Source organism: Oncorhynchus gorbuscha, linkage group LG09 (assembly GCF_021184085.1).
Source record: "Oncorhynchus gorbuscha isolate QuinsamMale2020 ecotype Even-year linkage group LG09, OgorEven_v1.0, whole genome shotgun sequence".
Lineage (NCBI taxonomy): Eukaryota > Metazoa > Chordata > Actinopteri > Salmoniformes > Salmonidae > Oncorhynchus > Oncorhynchus gorbuscha.
This window is the reverse complement of record NC_060181.1, coordinates 59,721,617-59,742,238: the sequence shown is the minus strand read 5'-3', so window position 1 is coordinate 59,742,238 and position 20,622 is coordinate 59,721,617. Positions and strand designations below refer to the sequence as shown.

The 20,622-nt window shown below is 44.1% G+C and overlaps 1 protein-coding gene across 2 annotated transcripts in view; it reads left to right on the top strand.

The window, feature by feature from the left end:
* LOC124043847 (low-density lipoprotein receptor-related protein 2-like) overlaps positions 1 to 20,622 on the top strand; it is a 59,161-nt gene that overhangs the window by 9,827 nt on the left and 28,712 nt on the right. Inside the window, exons 3-25 of one of the 2 annotated variants that reach the window (XM_046362904.1) lie at positions 580 to 690; positions 823 to 936; positions 1,141 to 1,257; positions 1,900 to 2,043; positions 2,284 to 2,403; positions 2,527 to 2,655; positions 3,183 to 3,352; positions 8,561 to 8,784; positions 11,204 to 11,410; positions 11,560 to 11,762; positions 11,856 to 11,996; positions 12,168 to 12,371; positions 13,746 to 13,938; positions 14,760 to 14,885; positions 15,194 to 15,324; positions 15,624 to 15,761; positions 15,872 to 16,156; positions 16,348 to 16,587; positions 16,682 to 16,801; positions 17,043 to 17,159; positions 18,464 to 18,844; positions 19,147 to 19,161; positions 19,577 to 19,825. In XM_046362904.1, the coding sequence (XP_046218860.1) occupies positions 580 to 690; positions 823 to 936; positions 1,141 to 1,257; positions 1,900 to 2,043; positions 2,284 to 2,403; positions 2,527 to 2,655; positions 3,183 to 3,352; positions 8,561 to 8,784; positions 11,204 to 11,410; positions 11,560 to 11,762; positions 11,856 to 11,996; positions 12,168 to 12,371; positions 13,746 to 13,938; positions 14,760 to 14,885; positions 15,194 to 15,324; positions 15,624 to 15,761; positions 15,872 to 16,156; positions 16,348 to 16,587; positions 16,682 to 16,801; positions 17,043 to 17,159; positions 18,464 to 18,844; positions 19,147 to 19,161; positions 19,577 to 19,825 (3,879 nt within the window). The remainder of the gene's footprint in view (positions 1 to 579; positions 691 to 822; positions 937 to 1,140; positions 1,258 to 1,899; positions 2,044 to 2,283; positions 2,404 to 2,526; positions 2,656 to 3,182; positions 3,353 to 8,560; positions 8,785 to 11,203; positions 11,411 to 11,559; positions 11,763 to 11,855; positions 11,997 to 12,167; positions 12,372 to 13,745; positions 13,939 to 14,759; positions 14,886 to 15,193; positions 15,325 to 15,623; positions 15,762 to 15,871; positions 16,157 to 16,347; positions 16,588 to 16,681; positions 16,802 to 17,042; positions 17,160 to 18,463; positions 18,845 to 19,146; positions 19,162 to 19,576; positions 19,826 to 20,622) is intronic. The other variant, XM_046362906.1, reaches the window with a different exon arrangement.

The following is a 20,622-nucleotide window of genomic DNA, read 5'->3' as shown; positions in this document are numbered from 1 at the left end:
CTCTTATAAAAACGGTTATTTCTTATTCGTTTTTGAAGTTACACGCCTGAAACCTTGAACACAGACTGCTGACACCCTGTGGAAGCCATAGGAATTGCATCAAGGGAGCTATTTTATAATAGGATTTTCTCCTACCATATCTATTGTGTTATATTCTCCTCCATTATTTGAACATTTCTACAAACTTCAAAGTATTTTCTTTCCAATGGTACTAATTATATGCATATCCTGGCCTCAGGGCCTGAGCTACAGGCAGTTTACTTTGGGCACGTCGTTCAGGCGGAAATTGAGAAAAAAGGGGCCTAGCCCTAAGAAGTTCATTAATGCTTGAGTACATGAGAACTTTATATAGGAATGTTTAAGACGACTGACATTTAAAACATTTGACGTTTGACATTTGAGACATGTTTAAGACATTTGACGTTTGACAGGGGAAAGGGTTATACACCTCTTTGAACAAATGATTTGTTTTGGGAATTGATGCTGATTCCTTATATTCCTTAAACATTCCACAGATGGTTTTGTTCTATGTCAGTCTAGTATGATTGGCCTGTTCTGGCATGTTCATTTCCTTCTTAGACTACCCTGAGTGTACAGAACTGAGGTGTGCCAACGGTGCCTGTTATAACCAGACTCAGCGCTGTGACCAGGTCGTGGACTGCCGTGACGCGTCAGACGAGTCCAACTGCAGTAAGTGTCTACTTCTGGCCGTGACACATGATCACGCATTCAGCCAGACCCTCTACCTGAGCAGCAGGGTTGAGATGAAGAACTTATAAATACAGTCAGTTGCTGAAGGGGTTTTGTGTCTGCTTTCTACAGCACAGCACTGCAGCAGTGGCCTGTTCCAATGTGGCAACGGAGAGTGTGTCCCTCAACGCTACGTCTGTGACCACGACGACGACTGTGGAGACAGGAGTGACGAACAGAACTGCAGTGCGTACCTCTACCCTCCTTGCACCATTGCTGCTATCTGAAAACCTTGAGTCTGTAGCTCTTATCTTAACTCCCCAGATAGATTCTCCCCCTAACCTGGACTTAATCTGACCTTTTCTATGTGCTCTCTCTCTCTCTCTCTCTCTCTCTCTCTCTCTCTCTCTCTCTCTCTCGCTCTCTCTCTCTCACCCTCGCTCCATGTAGCCTATCCCGCTTGCAGAGGGAGCTACTTCACGTGCCCCAGTGGTCGCTGTATTCACCAAGTCTGGCTTTGTGATGGAGAAGACGACTGTGAAGACAATGCAGATGAGAAAGGCTGTGGTATGGATGCTACAGAGTTCCACCTCCCCTTCCTGATGCTAGTCCCTTTGGTCAAATCTCTCTTGACACATTTCTAATATTGGACACAGAGCCATGAAAAGGAAACAGTATGCAGGTTCAGTGGAAGCACACTTTAATGAGTGAGAAACGCCGTTGTGTATGAACCTGATTCACCTCTGGTCTCCATGGTTGGTATTGGCTATGCGCTCTGCTTGTGCACCTTGAAGTGTGGTATTCAAATGCCTCTTTGTGGCACAAGATGGCTCAGCCCTCCAAAGAGCTTTAGAATTCCTCCACACTGCTCTGAAGTGTGTTTTTAGAGGATGGGCTGCAGAACCTTCCGAGCCCCCATGTGACCCCCTCGATACTCCCCCCCCCCCCCAGTGATTTAAAGTGACAGTGTTTTCCCAGACAATTAAGTTTGATTTGATTTGATTTGATTTGAGTCACAGTGCCCTTGAGTTCAGCCCGTGAATTCCTATGAAGATAAGTCTGCTGTCTTCAATGCATACCTCACACACTGTTGCTGTTTTCGCAAAGCACGAATGTGGCATGTGTACAACCCTGGTTCCCTCCTGTTTTTGCTCTCTATTGTCTCTGGTGTGGTCAAAGGCAGTGAAGATGACTTTGTATTCTCTGTAGATGCCATACCACGTGAGTGCTATCCTGGAGAATGGCCCTGTCCGTCCTCAGGCCTGTGTATCCCCATGGACCAACTGTGTGATGGGAAAGCCCAATGTCCAGATGGAGAGGATGAGACCAGCACCACTGCTGGACGCAATTGCAGTCAGTAACAATACAACCAGTATAACATGCACGCACGCGCACGCACACACACACACACACACACACACACACACACACACACACACACACACACACACACACACACACACACACACACACACACACACACACACACACACACACACACACACACACACACACACACACACACACACACACACTAACCTCTATTTTGAAAAGTGCCATTGGGAGTAATGTGTGTCTGTCTGTGGTTGTCAGGTATCTGGAGGTGTGCCTCACTGAGCTGTGAGCATCGATGTCATGCATCCCCCGAGGGAGGAACCTGCTCATGTCCTTCTGGATACATTGTCAACAATAACAACATCCGCTCTTGTATCGGTGAATACTGATCCATTCACTCATTGACATTGAAAGAACTGGAAACTCAGGCTACCGGAGGTAGAATATGGGATGTGTGCTTTTGACTCATTCAATTTTTTATAATTTTGTTCTTGGGTGAAGACTTTGATGACTGTACGATGTGGGGTGTCTGCGATCAGTTCTGTGAAGACAGGATGGGAACCCATCGCTGCAGCTGTCGAGAGGGCTATTTCCTAGAGCAGCACCGATACTGCAGCGCAAACGTCTCAAGTGAGTGGCCGTGGTTGAGCTTCAACATATTAAGCCCAATCCTCCAGTCCCAAAACCTTCAGCCCCTCAGCCCAGCCTCCTATCTGCCAGCCCCTGCCAGCCTGCTCTGCTTTCTGGTGCATTGTTGCGCACCGAGTGTTGTTTTAGCCAGTCGTTTGCTTCTGTGGACCAGTGAATGACTATTGACCAAGAGACAGACCCCTCTGCCTTTGATCATGAGGCTAGCAGCAAGGAGATATTCTCTCTGTTAGTAGTACAAATCAAATTATCTTGGCCATATGGGTTCCTAAACATGACATCAAATGGATTAAATGAAAATAAAAAAGGTTCTAACATAGATTTAGATTTGAATCAGGTATCGAAGCTGACTGACTAAAATGTATAGTTTTTTATTCACTATCTCTTCCACTCCTGTGTAAAATCATGACTCATTATTTAGGTAAAGTCTAAAAATAAATGCTTCTAACCAGAGATTAGGAAATGTCTGATATTGTTGTCTTACTGATTGCCTTGTCTACTGTCGGTAGCTGGAGTACCCTCGCTGATCTTCTCCAATGGCCGAGACCTGCTGATTGGTGACATCCATGGGCACAGCTCTCGCACCCTGGTCCATTCCCGGAACAGAGGCGTCGTTGTCGGGGTGGACTTCCACTTCCAACTCAAAAGAGTCTTTTGGACAGATACTATTCAGAACAAGGTAATACTGGTCTTTGAATACTCCAATACTTCATCCAATCCCCATCATGAATGGTTTCTCTGGCCCTGTTAAAGGAATTAGTGCATCACTATAATTACCTGTACAGTAGACCATAGTTACAGTCCACAAGATAGAAATACATTGTTTGAGGAAATCCTTGAGTTGTACAGAACCAGAAAAGTAAATACAATCAAAAAACACCCCCCCAGAGGAGAGGGAATACTTTGACAGATCTCTTAAGATACACAAACACAGCACCACTGTTTGACAGTACCCCCCACTCACCGAGCGCCTCCTGGCGCTCTCGAGGGAGGAACACTGGCGGCAACGGAGGAAATCATAGATCCATCGGAAAAAAAAGGAAAAGGCAAACTGGCTCCACGCCCACCCGACGCGTCAACCTCAACCTGTTTAGTGACATCAGGTGCAACAAGGATAAATGACTCATACGACCGGTGAGGAGGAAGGGAGTTGGTACATAATGAAGAGGGAAGGACAGTAGATTATGACACACTAGCCAGGGATGACCCAAAACAACAGGTGTAAAAGGTGAACAAAAAATCAAAAAAGAAATGGTCTCACTATGGTTACCAGATACAGTGAGGTTAAAGGTAGTGTTTCTATACTGGGGAGAGGACTGCCATAGCTGATACATGAAGACTGTCTGAGAGGAATACTTGTTTGACAAGATCCAGCTCTGTACTTTCTTCAGAACCACTGATGAGCTATTTTCAATAGAGAGTACCTGAGTCATCGGAGAGAGGGAGACACAGTTAACGCGAGCTCTCTTCTATGAGCTTTGACAGATGGCTCGACTGGGCGATACACAAACACAGCACGGTGACCAATACATACAAGGATCCGACAGGACAGGAACGGAAAACAAAGGAAGAAATAGGGACTCTAATCAGGGAAAGGATCGGGAACAGGTGTGGGAAGACTAAATGATTGATTAGGGGAATAGGAACAGCTGGGAGCAGGAACGGAACGATAGAGAGAAAGAGAGAGCGAGAGAGTGAGAGAGGGAGGGGGAGAGAGAGGGATAGAAAGAGGGAACGAACCTAATAAGACCAGCAGGGGGAAACGAACAGAAGGGAAAGCATAATGACAAGACAATATATGACAAAACATGACAATACCACCACTGTTAATACTGTACCATCAGGCAGACCTAATGGCTCCAAAATGACTGGGTCATAATGAAGGGGAAGTAGTAAAATATCTAATCAGGAAAGCTGATACAGTCTGATATACTTGTACAATGTTTACATAGCTCTGTGTACTTTCTTCAAACTTTCTTATTTTCAAAGTGATCGTATAGTATTTGTTTTCACCATGTCCAACCTGTTATATGCATTCTTTGGCCAGCTCAAAGGGCTTTGTTCAGTCTCTTGGCTTCTGTATGGTTTGAACCCCAGCCATGAGGCTGAAAAGCAGAAACGTACCAGGAGCGGGGTATCTGTGTAGATCAGCTACCTCCATGGCAGAATGACAGCTGATTTAAAGTGTGTGTGTGGGGTGGGGGGCGGGGCGACCACAAACAGGGCATGTGAACAAACTGGGGAGATCAAACTAGTAGGCTACTTCCACATCTTCAGTTTCTCTTTAAACAGGTCAAACAAATCCTGCTTTTTAGATGTCTGGATCTCATTTCAAATGAGCCAGAGCTGAAAAGAGCACTATCCTTTCCTAGGTGCCAAGGTTTCAAGCCTTGAGAAACTGGTGCCATCTTTGAATCGGTAGGGTAGAGGTTTCAGAATAATACCAGACCAGCACCACTCACCATTAGGCTACCTGCCACCCCCAAATCAAATCAATCAAATCAAGAATTTAATAAGAATTTGTTCTTAACTGACTTGCCTAGTTAAATAAAGGTTAAATAAAAAATTAGCAGATGTTATTGCAGGTGTAGCAAAATGCTTGTGCTTCTAGCTCCAACAGTGCAGTAATATATTTTTATTTATTTTTATTTTATTTCACCTTTATTTAACCAGGTAGGCCAGTTGAGAACAAGTTCCCATTTACAACTGCGACCTGGCCAAGATAAAGCAAACCAGTGCGACAAACAACACAGAGTTACACATGGGATAAACAAACGTACAGTCAATAACACAATAGAAAAATCTATATACAGTGCGTGCAAATGTAATAAGATTAGGGAGGTAAGGCAATAAATAGGCCATAGTGGCGAAATAATTACAATTGAGCAAAAACACTGGAGTGATAGATGTGCAGAAGATGAATGTGCAAGTAGAGATACTGGGGTGCAATGGAGCAAAACAAAAAATAACAATATGGGGATGAGGTAGTTGGGTGTGCTATTTACAGATGGACTATGTACAGGTGCAATGATCTATCTGTAAGCTAGAGTCTCCAGCTTCAGTGATTTTTGCAATTCGTTCCAGTCATTGGCAGCAGAGACCTGGAAGGAAAGGCGGCCAAAGCAGGAGTTGGCTTTGGGGGTGACCAGTGAAATATACCTGCTGGAGCACGTGCTATGGGTGGGTGCTGCTATGGTGACCAGTGAGCTGAGATAAGGCGGGGCTATACCTAGCAAAGACTTATAGATGACCTAGAGCCAGTAGGTTTGGCGACGGATATGAAGCGATGGCCAGCCAACGAGAGCATACCAGGTCGCAGTGGTGGGTAGTATATGGTGCTTTGGTGACAAAACGGATGGCACTGTAATAGACTGCATCCAATTTGCTGAGTCGAGTGTTGGAAGCTATTTTGTAAATGACATCTCCGAATTCAAGGATCTGTAGGATAGTCAGTTTTACAAGGGTATGTAAAGCATGGCAGCATGAGTGATGGATGCTTTGTTGTGAAATGGAAGACAAGTCCAGATTTCACTTTGGATTGGAGATGCTTGATGTGAGTCTGGAAGGAGAGTTTACAGTCTACCCAGACACCTAGGTATTTGTAGTTGTCCACATATTCTAAGTCAGAACCGTCCAGAGTAGTGATGCTAGATGGGCGGGAGGGTGCGGGCAGTGATCGGTTGAAGAGCATGCATTTAGTTTTCCTTGCATTTAGAAGTTGGAGGCCATGGAAGGAGTGTTGTATGGCATTGAAGCTCGTCTGGAGGTTTGTTAACACAGTGTCCAAAGAAGGGCCAGAATTATACAGAATGGCATCGTCTGAGTAGATGTGAATCAGAGAATCACCAGCAGCAAGAGCGACATCATTGATGTATACAGGGAAAATAGTCGGCCTGAGAATTGAGCCCTGTGGCACCCCCATAGAGACTGCCAGAGGTCCGGATAACAGGCCCTCTGATTTGATACACTGAACTCTTTCTGAGAAGTAGTTGGTGAACCAGGCGAGGCAGTCATTTATGAAACCAAGGCTGTTGAGTCTGCCGATAAGAATGTGGTGATTGACAGAGTTGAAAGCTTTGGCTTGGTCGATGAAGACGGCTCCACAGTGTTGTCTTTTATCGATGGCGGTTATGATATCGTTTAGGACCTTGAGCGTGGCTGAGGTGCACCTATGACCAGCTCGGAAACCAGATCGCATAGCGAAGAAGGTACGGTGGGATTCAAAATGGTCGGTGATCTGTTTGTTAACTTGTCTTTCGAAGACTTTAGAAAGGCAGGGTAGGATAGATATAGGTCTGTAACAGTTTGGGTCTAGAGTGTCTCCCCCTTTGTAGAGGGGGATGACCGCGGTAGCTTTCCAATGTTTTGGGATCTCAGACGATGCAAAAGAAAGGTTGAACAGTAATAGGGGTTGCAACAATTGCGTTAGATTATTTTAGAAAGAGAGGGTCGAGATTGTCTAGCCCGGCTGATTTGTAGGGGTGAAGGAGAAATGGGGGAGGCTTGGGCAAGTTGCTGTGGGGGGTGCAGAGCTGTTGACCTGGGTAGGGGTAACCAGGTGGAAAGCATTGCCAGCCGTAGAAAAATGCTTGTTGAAATTCTCGATTATCGGCCTCCCGGGTGGCACAGTGGTCTAAGGCACTGCATCGCAGGGGAGGGTTATCGGCAGGGATATCCTTGTCTCATCGCTCACTAGCGACTCCTGTGGTGGGCAGGGTCCAGTGCACGCTGACCAGGTCGCCAGGTGTACGGTGTTTCCTCCGACACATTGGTGCGGCTGGCTTCCGGGTTGGATGTGCATTGTGTCAAGAAGCAGTGCAGCTTAGTTGGGTTGTGTTTCAGAGGACGCATGGCTCCCGACCTTCGTCTCTCCTGAGTCCCTACGGGAGTTGCAGCGATGAAACAAGACTGTATCTACTACCAATTGGATACCACGAAATTGGGGTGAAAAAAGGGGTAACATTAAAAAATATATATATATTATCGTAGATTTATCGGTGATAACAGTGTTTCCTAGCCTCAGTGCAGTGGGCAGCTGGGAGGAGGTGCTCTTATTCCCCATGGACTTTAAAGTGTCCCAGAACTTTTGGGAGTTTGTGCTACAGAATGCAAATTTCTGTTTGAAAAAGATAGCCTTTGCTTCCCTAACTGCCTTTCCTAACTGCCTGTGTATATTGGCTCCTAACTTCCCTGAAATATCTAACAAGTAATATCTAACAAATTACACAATATATACCCAATACACACAAATCTAAGTAGGAATGAATTAAGACTATATACATATGGACGAGCGATGTCGGTAAAAACATACGCGATGAGTAATGTATGATATGTAAGCATCATTAGGTGAATGAGATACTGTAGAATAGTATAGAGAACAGTATATACATACGCGATGAGTAATGTATGATTTGTAAGCATTATTAAGTGAATGAGATACTGTAGAATAGTATAGAAAACAGTATATACATACGCGATGAGTAATGTATGATATGTAAGCATCATTAAGTGAATGAGATACTGTAGAATAGTATAGAGAACAGTATATACATACGCGATTAGTAATGTATGATATGTAAACATTATTAAGTGAATGAGATACCGTAGAATAGTATAGAAAACAGTATACACATACGAGATGAGTAATGCCAGATATGCTACTAGAATGCTACTAGAATGCTACTAGAATGCTACTAGAATGCTACTAGACAGACAAGATGGAAGTCAGACAAGCAACCAAAACCCAGCCTTAATAATAGTAATTTCCTTCTAATTTTATGGGTATTGTGGTGACATATCCCATCCCTGTTATTTCTCCATGTCTTTCTGGAGCTATAACCACCAAAAGGGCTAATCTCTTAAAAACAATCCTTTCTTTTGTGGGCAGGTTTTTTCGGTGAGTATGAACGGTTCCAATATGCAGGTGGTTTTAAATGTATCAGTTGACTACCCTGAGAACCTGGCTGTGGACTGGGTGAACAATAAACTGTATATGGTGGAGGCAAGCGTCAACCGGATTGACATGGTGGATTTTAACGGGAGTAACCGGGTGACGCTGATCGCAGAGAATCTGGGAAACCCCAGAGGGCTGGCCGTGGACCCAACTGTGGGGTGAGTAGAGGAGACCTCCCCATCCTCCATCCCTCCATCCCTCTATCTCGCCGATTCTCTCTCATGCTGCACCGGTAGGAAGTAATATGGGTGAGAGATTAGAAGATTGTCCTGTGGGATTAGTGAGCAGTATTAAAAGTGATGAGCCTCATTGTAATCCAATAGTACTGCTCGAGCGGGGAGACTGGGCCAAGTGGCTCCAGGTAAACTAGTAAGTGATAATAAATGTAGACACTTGTTCTACCTTGGTGGGATTTAGCGCTGGCCCACCTGTAGACCCAGAGACAAAGACGGTAGAGGATATACAGTATCTGTTTCAGATTCAATTAAAAATGAAAATCTGCTTATGTCTCACCTTTTGGTAGGCCTTTCCTGCAGTCAAACTAGTGGCCTCGTGTGAAATGTTAGTAATATTTTTCGTAATTTCATAATTAATAAACATAATTGTTTTAAAGCCGCCAAAAATTCTGTGTTTCTATGTCCAGCAGTTTTGTCATATTTCACTTTTTGTGATATACAGTTGAAGTCGGAAGTTTACGTACATTTTAGCCAAATACATTTAAACTCAGTTTTTCACAATTCCTAACATTTAATCCAAGTAAAAAGTCCCTGTCTTAGGTCAGTTATGATCACCACTTTATTTTAAGAATGTTAAATGCCAGAATAATAGTAGAGAGAATTATTTATTTCAGCTTTTAATTCTTTCATCACATTCCCAGTGGGTCAGAGGTTTAAATACTCAATTAGTATTTGGTAGCATTGCCTTTAAATTGTTTAACTTGGGTTAAATGTTTCGGGTAGCTTTCCACAAGCTTCCCACAATAAGTTGGGTGAATTTTGGCCCATTCATCCTGGCAGAGCTTGTGTAACTGAATCAGGTTTGTAGGCCTCCTTGCTCGCACATGCTTTTTCAGTTCTGCCCACACATTTTCTATGGGACTGAGGTCAGGCTTTGTGATGACCACTTCAATACCTTGACTTTGTTGTCCTTAAGCCATGTTGCTTGGGGTCATTGTCCATTTAGAAGACCCATTTATGACCAAGCTTTCATTTACTGACTGATGTCTTGAGATGCTGTTTTGATATATCCACATAATTTTCTTTCCTCATGATGCCATCTATTTTGTAAAGTGCACCAGTCCCTTCTGCAGCAAAGCACCCCCACAACATGATGCTGTCACCCCAGTGCTTTGTGGTTGGCATGGTGTTCTTCGGCTTGTAAGCCTCCCCCTTTTTCCTCCAAACATAAGGATGGTTATTATGGCCAAACAGTTCTATTTTTGTTTCATCAGACCAGAGGACATTTCTCCAAAAAGTTGCGATCTTTGTCCCCATGTGCAGTTGCATACCGTAGTCTGGCTTTTTTATGGTGGTTTTGGAGCAGTGGCTTCTTCCTTGCTGAGCAGCCTTTCAGGTTATGTTAATCTAGGACTCGTTTTACTGTGGATATAGATACTTTTGTACCTGCTTCCTCCAGCATCTTCACAAGGTCCTTTGCTGTTGTTCTGGGATTGATTTTCACTTTTTGCACCAAAGTACGTTCATCTCTAGGAAACAGAACGCGTCTCCTTCCTGAGCGGTATGACGGTTGCGTGGTCCCATGGTGTTCATACTTGCGTACTATTGAACAGATGAACATGCTACCTTCAGGCGTTTGGAAATTGCTCCCAAGGATGAACCAGACTTGTGGAGGTCTTAATTTTTTTCTGAAGTCTTGGCTGATTTCTTTAGATTTTCCCATGATGTCAAGCAAAGAGGCACTGAGTTTGAAGGTAGGCCTTGAAATACATCCACAGGTACACCTCCAATTGACTCAAATGATGTCAATTAGCCTATCAGAATCTTCTGAAGCCATGACATCATTTTCTGGAATTTTCCAAGCTGTTTGAAGGCACAGCCAACTTAGTGTATGTAAACTTCTGATCCACTGGAATTGTGATACAGTGAATTATAAGTGAAATAATCTGTCTGTAAACAGTTGTTGGAAAAATTACTTGTGTCATGCACATAGTAGATGTCCTAATGGACTTGCCAAAACTATAGTGTGTTAACAAGAAATTTGTGGATTGGTTGAAAAACAAGTTTTGTAAACTTTTGCAAAGTGCATGTAAACTTCTGACTACAACTGTACATAAAGTGTAATATTGGGATGCAAACTCAAAATATAATAGATTTCAAATGTATATCTGACATGCTACAGGTGTCTTCTTTTTTAAGACCATAACCATGTGTGTGAGGTGTGTACTTTTGTTTCAAAGTAGATTTGTTTAAGACTACCAGGTCATTTTATGGCTATAGGGATGAATCACTTTCACTGCTTGAAATCCAGTTTACCAATGTTCTATATTGCATCCAGTACATATCAACGTACTGTACTGGTGACCTGTACCTAACTAAACCAAAATACATTTCTTCACAGGTTCCTGTTCTTCTCAGACTGGGACTCTGTGAATGGAGAGCCGGGTTTGGAGCGGGCATACATGGATGGCACCAATCGCTATGGGATCATCAGGACTAAATTGGGCTGGCCAGCAGGGATCACACTGGATATTGATGCCAAGCGGGTCTACTGGGTTGATAGCCGCTACGACTATATTGAAACCACCACATATGATGGGCTTCATAGGTAAGCATACCAGATATATTCCCTACGAAAGAGCTCAAATCAGATGTTGTTTGGCCAAATGTCTGAAGACCATATGTAAGAACGGAAAACAATGCAGATCTCTGTCAAAATGGGATGGATATAGCCTTGTTTTATAATCCCCCTTTCAGGAAAACAGTGGTTCATGGAGGTGCTGTGATTCCTCATCCCTTTGGCATCAGTATGTTTGAGCACATTGTGTATTTCACTGACTGGACCAAGATGGCCGTGATGAAAGCCAACAAGTTCGGTGACACTAACCCTCAGGTGGTCTACACTACATCTCAGACCCCACATGGAGTGCAGGTGGTACACCAACTAAGACAACCAAATGGTAAGCATGTCACTGTTATAAATACTCTGATCTGTCCCACCTCTGTATGTTCTGTCAGTGACTGAGCGTGTGCACGTTGTGTTGTGTTTACAGTGTCGAACCCTTGCGGGGCAGCCATGGGCGGCTGTGAGCAGATCTGTATTCTAAGCCACAGGTCAGACAATCAAGGGCTGGGCTACCGCTGCAGGTGTCGCATGGGCTACGACCTTCAGGCTGATGGCAAGAGATGTGTTGGTAAGACCAACACACAAACCGCGTTTAGCTTTGTCCCTATTTACGTTGGACTTTGTCTTGTGTCCTTGTGTCCTTTATATGTTCTCTTTATACTGTGAGTGCCAATGTGGTGTGACATAGGATGTGTTATCTGGAGGTTTATGGTGGATGTCTTATTTTCTCTCTCTCCAGTGGTGCGGCAGTTCCTGCTCTTCTCCAGCCAGCTGGCTGTCCGAGGCATCCCCTTCAACCTGTCCTCTCAGGAGGATGTTATCCTCCCTATCACTGGAACACCCTCTTATTTCGTTGGGGTGGACTTCAGCGCAGAAGACAATGCTATCTTCTTCTCAGACACGGCTAAAGACATCATCTACAAACAGAAAGTGGACGGCACCGGTGAGAGCATCCTACATTTGATTTGGTTGGATTGATGACTCGATACTGTATGTAGAATGAAATAGTGAAATATTTGTTGAATATTGTTTTATTGCTGAGTTTGTAGTTCATAATCACTGCATGTTTTTCTCTCCATTTATTAGAATGTGAAGAAATACTTTTGATTTACTATCATGGAAATATTATATTTCATTTTTTAACCATATTTAAAACCCTACATAATATCGTTTCAAGCAGAGAGCTCAAGCATGTGATCCAGCCGAGCTTATACCACGTCAGTTATAGGAGTGCCTTATGGAGCCGGGCAGTGCAATGGGGGAGGGAGGGAAGGAAGGAGGGAGGGAGGGAGGGAGGTAGAGAGGGAGGTAGGGAGTAGACAGGAGCATGGACAGCAGTGAAACTATCACATAACAGCTCAAAATCAGGCTCCAGAATGTGATAAAACAAACATTTACTAAAAGTTGCAGAAGCTTCAATATTTGAAGAGTTTTTTTTCCAGAACGCGAAAACCACCAATTTTTCACATTTGTGTTTATTTGTCAGAAACTATTGCTTATGGGTACCTTCATGTGGTTTGTAAGATATTAGCTCTCGATTTTTTTGTAAAACACTATATATTCATTGTTTAGCTGGAATGGAAAGTTTATATCCTGTACATTTGACGGTGCTATATGTTTGTCTCTCCAAGCCGTCTTAAGATAAATGCACTTACTTAAATCGCTCTGGATTAGAACATCTACATGACTGTATCAACTGTAAAAGTTTTACATACAGATCTCATATTACTCTATTGAAAAATATTGTATCATTTGTATATTTCTTTATTAAAAAATATAGTTTTTCGTTACATTTGACTGTGTAAAACCTAGCAGTACTACTTATTTCTCTGAGAGAGGCGGATATATAGCATTTAGCAAAAAAACATGATTATTTGTCTCTCTGAAATGAAACCATCAATTGATAGATTTTAAACAAACACATGTCTGTCACTGAACAACACCATGCCATGATTAGATATTGTAAGAATACACCAATCTATTTCATAATTTCTTTAAACAATAAAAGCTAATTCACCAACATTTCTGAAAATGTATATATAGCATTTTGGAATTAAACTTAATTTATCTTTCAATTTACGACTCGATAGCCCTGTAAAATAAGTTACTAATGTGATAAATCCATGAAGAAATAAATCAAATGAAACCACAAACTGCTCTGATAAGTGGTGTTGTTCTTGCAACATAGGGTTGACCAGCCCTAGTTTTCTCTGTCAGGTCTACATAGGGCAAATGCAAGCTGACAGTCTATTTACTTAAATGTGTTCCTCTTTCATCTCCGTACTAAATGGCGGTGCCCTCGCTTTGTTCTGCACAGGCAGAGAGGTGCTAGCTGCCAATAGAGTGGACGGCGTGGAGGACTTGGCTTACGACTGGATTTCAAAGAACCTCTACTGGACAGACCCGCGCTACAGGAGTATTTCAGTCATGAAGCTGGCCGATCAGTCCAGGAGAGCCATCTTACGCAACCTGAACAACCCAAGGTCCATCGTGGTGCACCCTGTGATTGGGTAAATACAGCTGGGCTGGGATTAAGGAGGAGGGGTCAGGGAGAGAGGTTTGGTGCCACTTCCAGCCTGACTGTGGCAACAAACATGAGAGAGGGAGGGATATATTGCAGATATGATAGGGTTCTATACCTTGTTGATGCATGTTGACTTTACCGAGTAATGCATGTTTTTTACAGAATAATATCCTAATTGAAACGTTTGATTCTATTCAATTCGTTAATATAATCAGATTATATTTACTTTAGATTAATTTAAAGCACCATAGGAAGTCAAAAGGAAACACAGATAGTGTAAGAAATCGGTCAAGTAGGCGAAATGTTCCTGGGCAAGTACAACTTAGTGAGGGCATTAGCCAGATCCAGCAGGGCTCAGAGGCCCATGTTTTCATCCTGGACCCCTGCCTATTAAGAACATGAAAAAGCATTAGCAAACTGAGCACTTATGTCTAGTCACACCTAGCATAATGCGAGAGGTACCGGCTCTCTCATAGATTGTTCACACTTTAAAACCCCAAACCTGATAAAAATGAGTCTTTATTTAGTGCCCGTGAGACATTTCCAATAGCTACAAAATCATAAGGTCTCTGGGTCCAACGGCCTAGATTAGTGATGCATGAAGGCCAGTATTGTAGTGGACACTAACTTAGCTTAAACGGAAAAACCCTGTGGCGCTCTCAAATAAACTGTCTATATTTCTCAGTTCATAGAAGATTTTGAAGGAGTCCTAAAGCCAGAGTCTACTTTGGTTGAGGTGAAACAGACACGATCATATTTTCCCATATAAGTGTGATTGTTGGTAAATGTGTATGTTTTATTTGGCAGGTATATTTTCTGGACCGACTGGTATCGTCCAGCGAAGATTATGAGGGCCTGGTGTGATGGGTCACATGCCCTGTCGATTGTTAACACTACACTTGGCTGGCCCAACGGCCTGGCTATCGACTGGAGGTGAGCCAAAGGTCTCAGAGGAATGGCCTCAAAATACGACATTCTTCCTCATCCAGTAAAACCCGGTCAAGAAAACAGATCGCAATTTCATGAATAACAAATTAGATCCTTAGGATTGACTTTGTCACTACATTGCAACATTGTGCCACCATGTGTGATAAGTTGACATAATGTTTTTGTTCACCCATCTAAGATCCAATTAAGCGTCTTATCAGAATGATCTTCACTAATCCTCCTCCTGACAATATGTGTGTGTAACAGTATATAATAATGTCTGTCTGTTCCACTGGTCCTGTCTCCCTCCCTAGCTCCATGCGCCTGTACTGGGTGGATGCCTTCTTTGATAAGATCGAGCACAGCAACTTTGATGGACGGAACAGGCTGTCTCTGGAGCGCATCACTCAGATCTCACATCCTTTTGGTCTCACCATCTTTGGAGGTGACTAAATCTTCAAATTTTCTCATGAATTCAATTTGCATAGGGAACGGTATGCATCACGATTCCATCAATCGTAGGTAAAGCTACCTTGTTATTGTATAAACGCTTTCACCTTTAAAATGTCATTACTACTTGTCAAACATGCTCGATTAATGATCATTAGAATTGCCAATTACCGTGTCATCTCAAACATTAGTTCACTGGTGATGAGCGACAGAATGGCTAATGTCGTAGGTCGTGCCCTGATATTCTCAACGCCGGGTCTCACTTTCATGAGCATTCCTGCTCGGCACATCCAGGTTATGCATATTTCACTGACTGGCGCCTGGGTGGGATCGTGCGTGTGCGCAAGACTGACGGGGGAGAGATGGTCATCATCAGGCGGGGAATCAGCCACATCATGCACGTCAAATCATTCAACCACAACTCCCAGACCGGTGAGCACCTCTTTCATTGCTTTCCCTGCCTGCAGTGTTTATGTTATGGAGGATAGCTATGTGGCCATCGCTGTACTCATTTAATGATATCCTTTTACTGCCCCTCTCAGGTTCCAACTTCTGCAGTAGGAATACTAATCCTAATGGAGACTGCAGCCATTTCTGCTTCCCGGCGCCGGACTCGCAGAGGGTGTGTGGCTGTCCGTATGGCATGAAGCTGGCGCCCAGCCAGCAGACGTGTGTAGAGGACCCTTCCAACGAGCCCCCCACGCTGCAGTGCGGTGCCAACTCCTTCTCCTGCACCAACGGGAAATGTGTCCCTCAGAACTACAGATGCGACGGCGTTGACGATTGCCACGACAACAGCGATGAGGCCAACTGTGGAAGAGCTCATAGTAATGCATTACGTTCTGATTCAATGGTCTATACCAACTGTTAGTAGGTCACTCGAGGCACTTTATTGGGGCATTAGTAATCATGTTTAATATACGTATACTTAGACGTAAGTATACTTTAAATGGCTTGTTACAGTGTTAGCAAGAAGCAAAACATTTCTGTTTCATTAATCATTCCTGCTCTCTCTCAGACACCACCTGCTCACCCAGGGCGTTCACCTGTGCCAACCAGCAATGTGTGCCCAGTGGTTGGCACTGCGACGGTCACAACGACTGCTTCGACGGCAGTGACGAGCGGAACTGCCCCACCCAGAACCCTGGCACCTGCCCGGCCAACCAGTTCACCTGTGCCAACCACCGCTGCATCCCACACACCTGGATGTGTGACACAGACAACGACTGTGGGGACAGCTCCGACGAGGCCAACTGCAGTGAGTCTCCCTAGTCAAGGATCACTTTTATTTCCACACATTTATTGTAGGACTAATTCAACTGTTAGCTCCATTGGTCTCTCTGTGTTGGCAGACCTCAGTGGTACATGCCACCCGGAACAGTTCCAGTGCCCAGACCACCGCTGTATAAGCCCCAGCTATGTGTGTGACGGTGACAGAGACTGTATGGATGGGGCTGATGAACAGGGCTGCAGTGAGTGTCTCTGTATACCTCTCAACACTGTACTGTATTTAGGAACTAACACAGCTAGAAAGCACCAACAACAAGTGGCACTGAATCAACACACGCATTTGATATTGCCTTATGCCATTGATCTCATTACATGTGTATTATACAGTACTCACAATGACTTTGCATGTTCTGAACTGCATCCTCCATCCACACTGTTTGCAGTATCTCAGCCTAAGCACACTTTGCTGTTGTTTTTTTTCAGTTTACAACTGCACTCTCTATGAGTTCAAGTGTTCCAATGGACATCAGTGTATCAACTCCTACTACCGCTGTGATGGGGTCTTTGACTGTAGTGATCGCTCAGATGAGTCTGGCTGTCGTAAGTCATCAACCTCTTTGTTTTGAGTCACAAGAAAGTACACTGAACAAAAATATAAACGCACCATGGAAAGCGTTGGTCCCATGTTTCATGAGTTGAAATAAAATATCCCAGACATTTTCCATACACACAAAAAAATGTGTGCATAAATGTGTTTATATCCCTATTGGCGAGCATTTCTCCTGCCAAGACAATACATCCACCTGACAGGTGTGGCATATCAATAAGCTGATTAAACAGCATGATCATTACACAGGTGCACCTTGTGCTGGAGACATTAAAAGGCCACTCTAAAAGGTGCAGTTTTGTCATGCAATACAATGCCACAGATGTCTCAAGTTTTGTGTGTGCAATTGGCACACTGACTGGAGGAATGTCCACCAGAGCTGTTGCCAGAGAATTTAATGTTAATTTATCTACCATAAGCCGCCTCCTACGTCATTTTAGAGAATTTGGCAGTATGTCCAACCGGCCTCACAATCGCAGGCCACGTGTAATCACGCCAGCCCAGGACCTACACATCCGGCTTCTTTACCTGCGGGACCGTCTGAGATCAGCCACCCGGCAGCCGATGAAACTGAGGAGTATTTCTGTCTGTTATAAAGCCATTTTGTGGGGAAAAACTAATTCTGATTGGCTAAGCCCGGCTTTCCAGTGGGTGTGCCTCGCTCCCAAGTGGGTGCAAATGCCCTCCCAGGCTCACCCATGGCTGCATCCCTTCCCAGTCATGTGAAATCTGTAGATTAGGGCCTAATGAATTGATTTAAATCGACTGATTTCCTTATATTAACTGTAACTGTATCGTTGAAATTGTTGCATGTTGCAGTTATATTTTTGTTCAGTATAGGATGACCAGTTTATGTATTTCCTTTCTTCCCTTTCTCACTGCTTACAGACGGCCGCGAGCCCTTAACAGGTAGAAACAACCTCAATCATTGGTAAAACCTCACGCGTGTACCTGTCATTCATCCCAAACATGCCATCCACACTAACCCTCTGAATATGGGACTGTTGCAAAAACAAAAATGAGTCGTTACAAATGTTTCAGAAACGGTGTGTTTTAATGCAGAGCACAGATTCGATGGCTGTCGTTAAGTATACAACCTCGTTGTTTTGAGTCGCAATAAAATTGATTGATCAGTTGCTATGCAGAGTCGATCGACCGGCTGGTCTTGGAGCACAGCAGGTTTGACCATTACTCTTAATGAGGTGACGTCATCACAGAGGTTCTGCTGTGGCTTCCTCCTGAGCTTCAGCCACACTTCACTACACTGTCTGACCTTGTCCTGCTCTGCTCTGCCCAGCCACCAGACCCCCAGGGATGTGTCACCATGAGAGTGAGTTCCAGTGCCAGTCCGACGGCAGCTGTATCCCCTCCACCTGGGAGTGTGACGGTCACCCGGACTGCGAGGACGGCTCAGACGAGCACCACGTCTGCCCCCCCCGCACCTGCCCCACCACCCTGTTCCGCTGTGACAACGGCAACTGTGTGTACCACGGGTGGCTCTGCGACGGGGACAACGACTGTAGGGACATGAGTGACGAGAGAGACTGCCCCACGCCACCTTTCCACTGCCCCAGCTGGCAGTGGCAGTGCCCGGGCCACAGTGTGTGTGTCAACATCAGCAGGGTGTGTGACAACAATCCTGACTGTCCCAATGGTGCGGACGAGTCCCCGCTCTGCAGTAAGTCAACATCTCTGCTTCTCTGCCTTTTGGGCCAGAATTCTAATAATGTCGTTACGAAAATCACTCTTTGAACAGTTTCTTTTTGTAATTTTCTAGGTTCACTGGTCACTTGAAATCTAGACATATTTTTCACGGCATTCCTGGTCTCAGTGGTTTTAATGTTTGTTTGTTTTAATGTTTGTGAGGAATTTTTGTTATGCTTGGAATCTTGTGTTCAAATCATGCATGTGTTGATTTGGTCTGTAATAACTTAAAAGTGATCTATGATTTCCCTTTCCTGCCGTCCCCACTGCTTTCAGACGAGCCCTTGCCAGGTAGGAACAACCTCAATCATTGGTTATACCTCACGCGTGTAGCTTTGATTCATCCCAAACCTGCCATCCACACTAACCCTCTGAATATGGGTATAGTGTTGCAAAACACTATTGGAGGATACAATTAAATGATTGTCTGTAGTTACAAATGTAGAAAATGGGTTTCAGAATGTACAAATGGCAATATTTGATACAAAATAGAAAGTCTATAGATATTTTCTGGGGTGCTGTGTTGATGCTCTATTTGCAGCACTGTGATTCGTTGAGCGGCTAGCTACAGTAGATGCATTGCCTTCATACGTTTGATTAATTTATCCACATTGCCTGCTACGTATGTCATCGAGGTGTTTCATTTTCTTACCGTCTGTTTTTAAGAATGACAGCTATTGACTCACTTCTCTTTTTACCCTCCTAGATCAGGAGAGCTGCACAGACAACAACGCTGGTTGTACCCACGGCTGCATCCAGGGTCCGTTTGGGGCCCAGTGCACTTGTCCCCTGGGTTACCAGCTGAGTAATGACTGGAAGACGTGTGATGACCTGAATGAGTGTAACCCCCCTGGGCTGTGTAGTCAGCACTGCTTCAACGAGAGAGGCTCCTTCCGCTGTCACTGCTCAGATGGATACACCCTGGAGGCCGACCAACAGACATGCAAGGTCTCAGGTGAGGAGCAAGATGGTTTGTGTGTGTGTGTGTGTGTGTGTGTGTGTGTGTGTGTGTGTGTGTGTGTGTGTGTGTGTGTGTGTGTGTGTGTGTGTGTGTGTGTGTGTGTGTGTGTGTGTGTGTGTGTGTGTGTGTGTGTGTGTGTGTGTGTGTGTGTGTGTGTGTGTTTGTGTGTGTGTGTGTGTGTGGTTAGCCGTAGAGTATTTGAAGGGAATTTGCATCTGCCACACTATAATTTTAAGCTCTTATAAACTTTTACTCACTTACATTTGGATACAGAGGCATTTTATTTCACCAGTCCATTTGGTCCACAACATACTCAATTATGTTTCCTCTAAAAGATAATTGGCCTAATTTCAAAATATGAGACGCATCTTCCGTCTGTGGATTAAGTCCAGTCTTCCAGATGACAGACAGAGATACAGTACGTCTGATTGGCCCAAACAGACATGATAAACCGTCCAGTGGCTGGACAGGAATGATCGAAATGGAGTCGGTGTTCGGTCTCAGACCACCGGGCGGACAGACTCACTCTCACTCTTCTCCATTCTCTTCCCACTCGGCTCTGATTTCCCCAGATAACACGAATAACATATATGCCACTCACTGACTCTCTCTTTAGGTAATTAGGAGATAATCAGCAACAAAGGGCTTGTTTATGAGTAGTGCACCTGACATGAGCCCATCACAGATATCCTGCTAAAAAGCCCTGTAATTCAATTTGCCATTATTCTCAACAAAGCTGCATTGATCCCCTGCTGTGGACATCTGAGGAGCTCTGTCTATCGTGTTTTGAA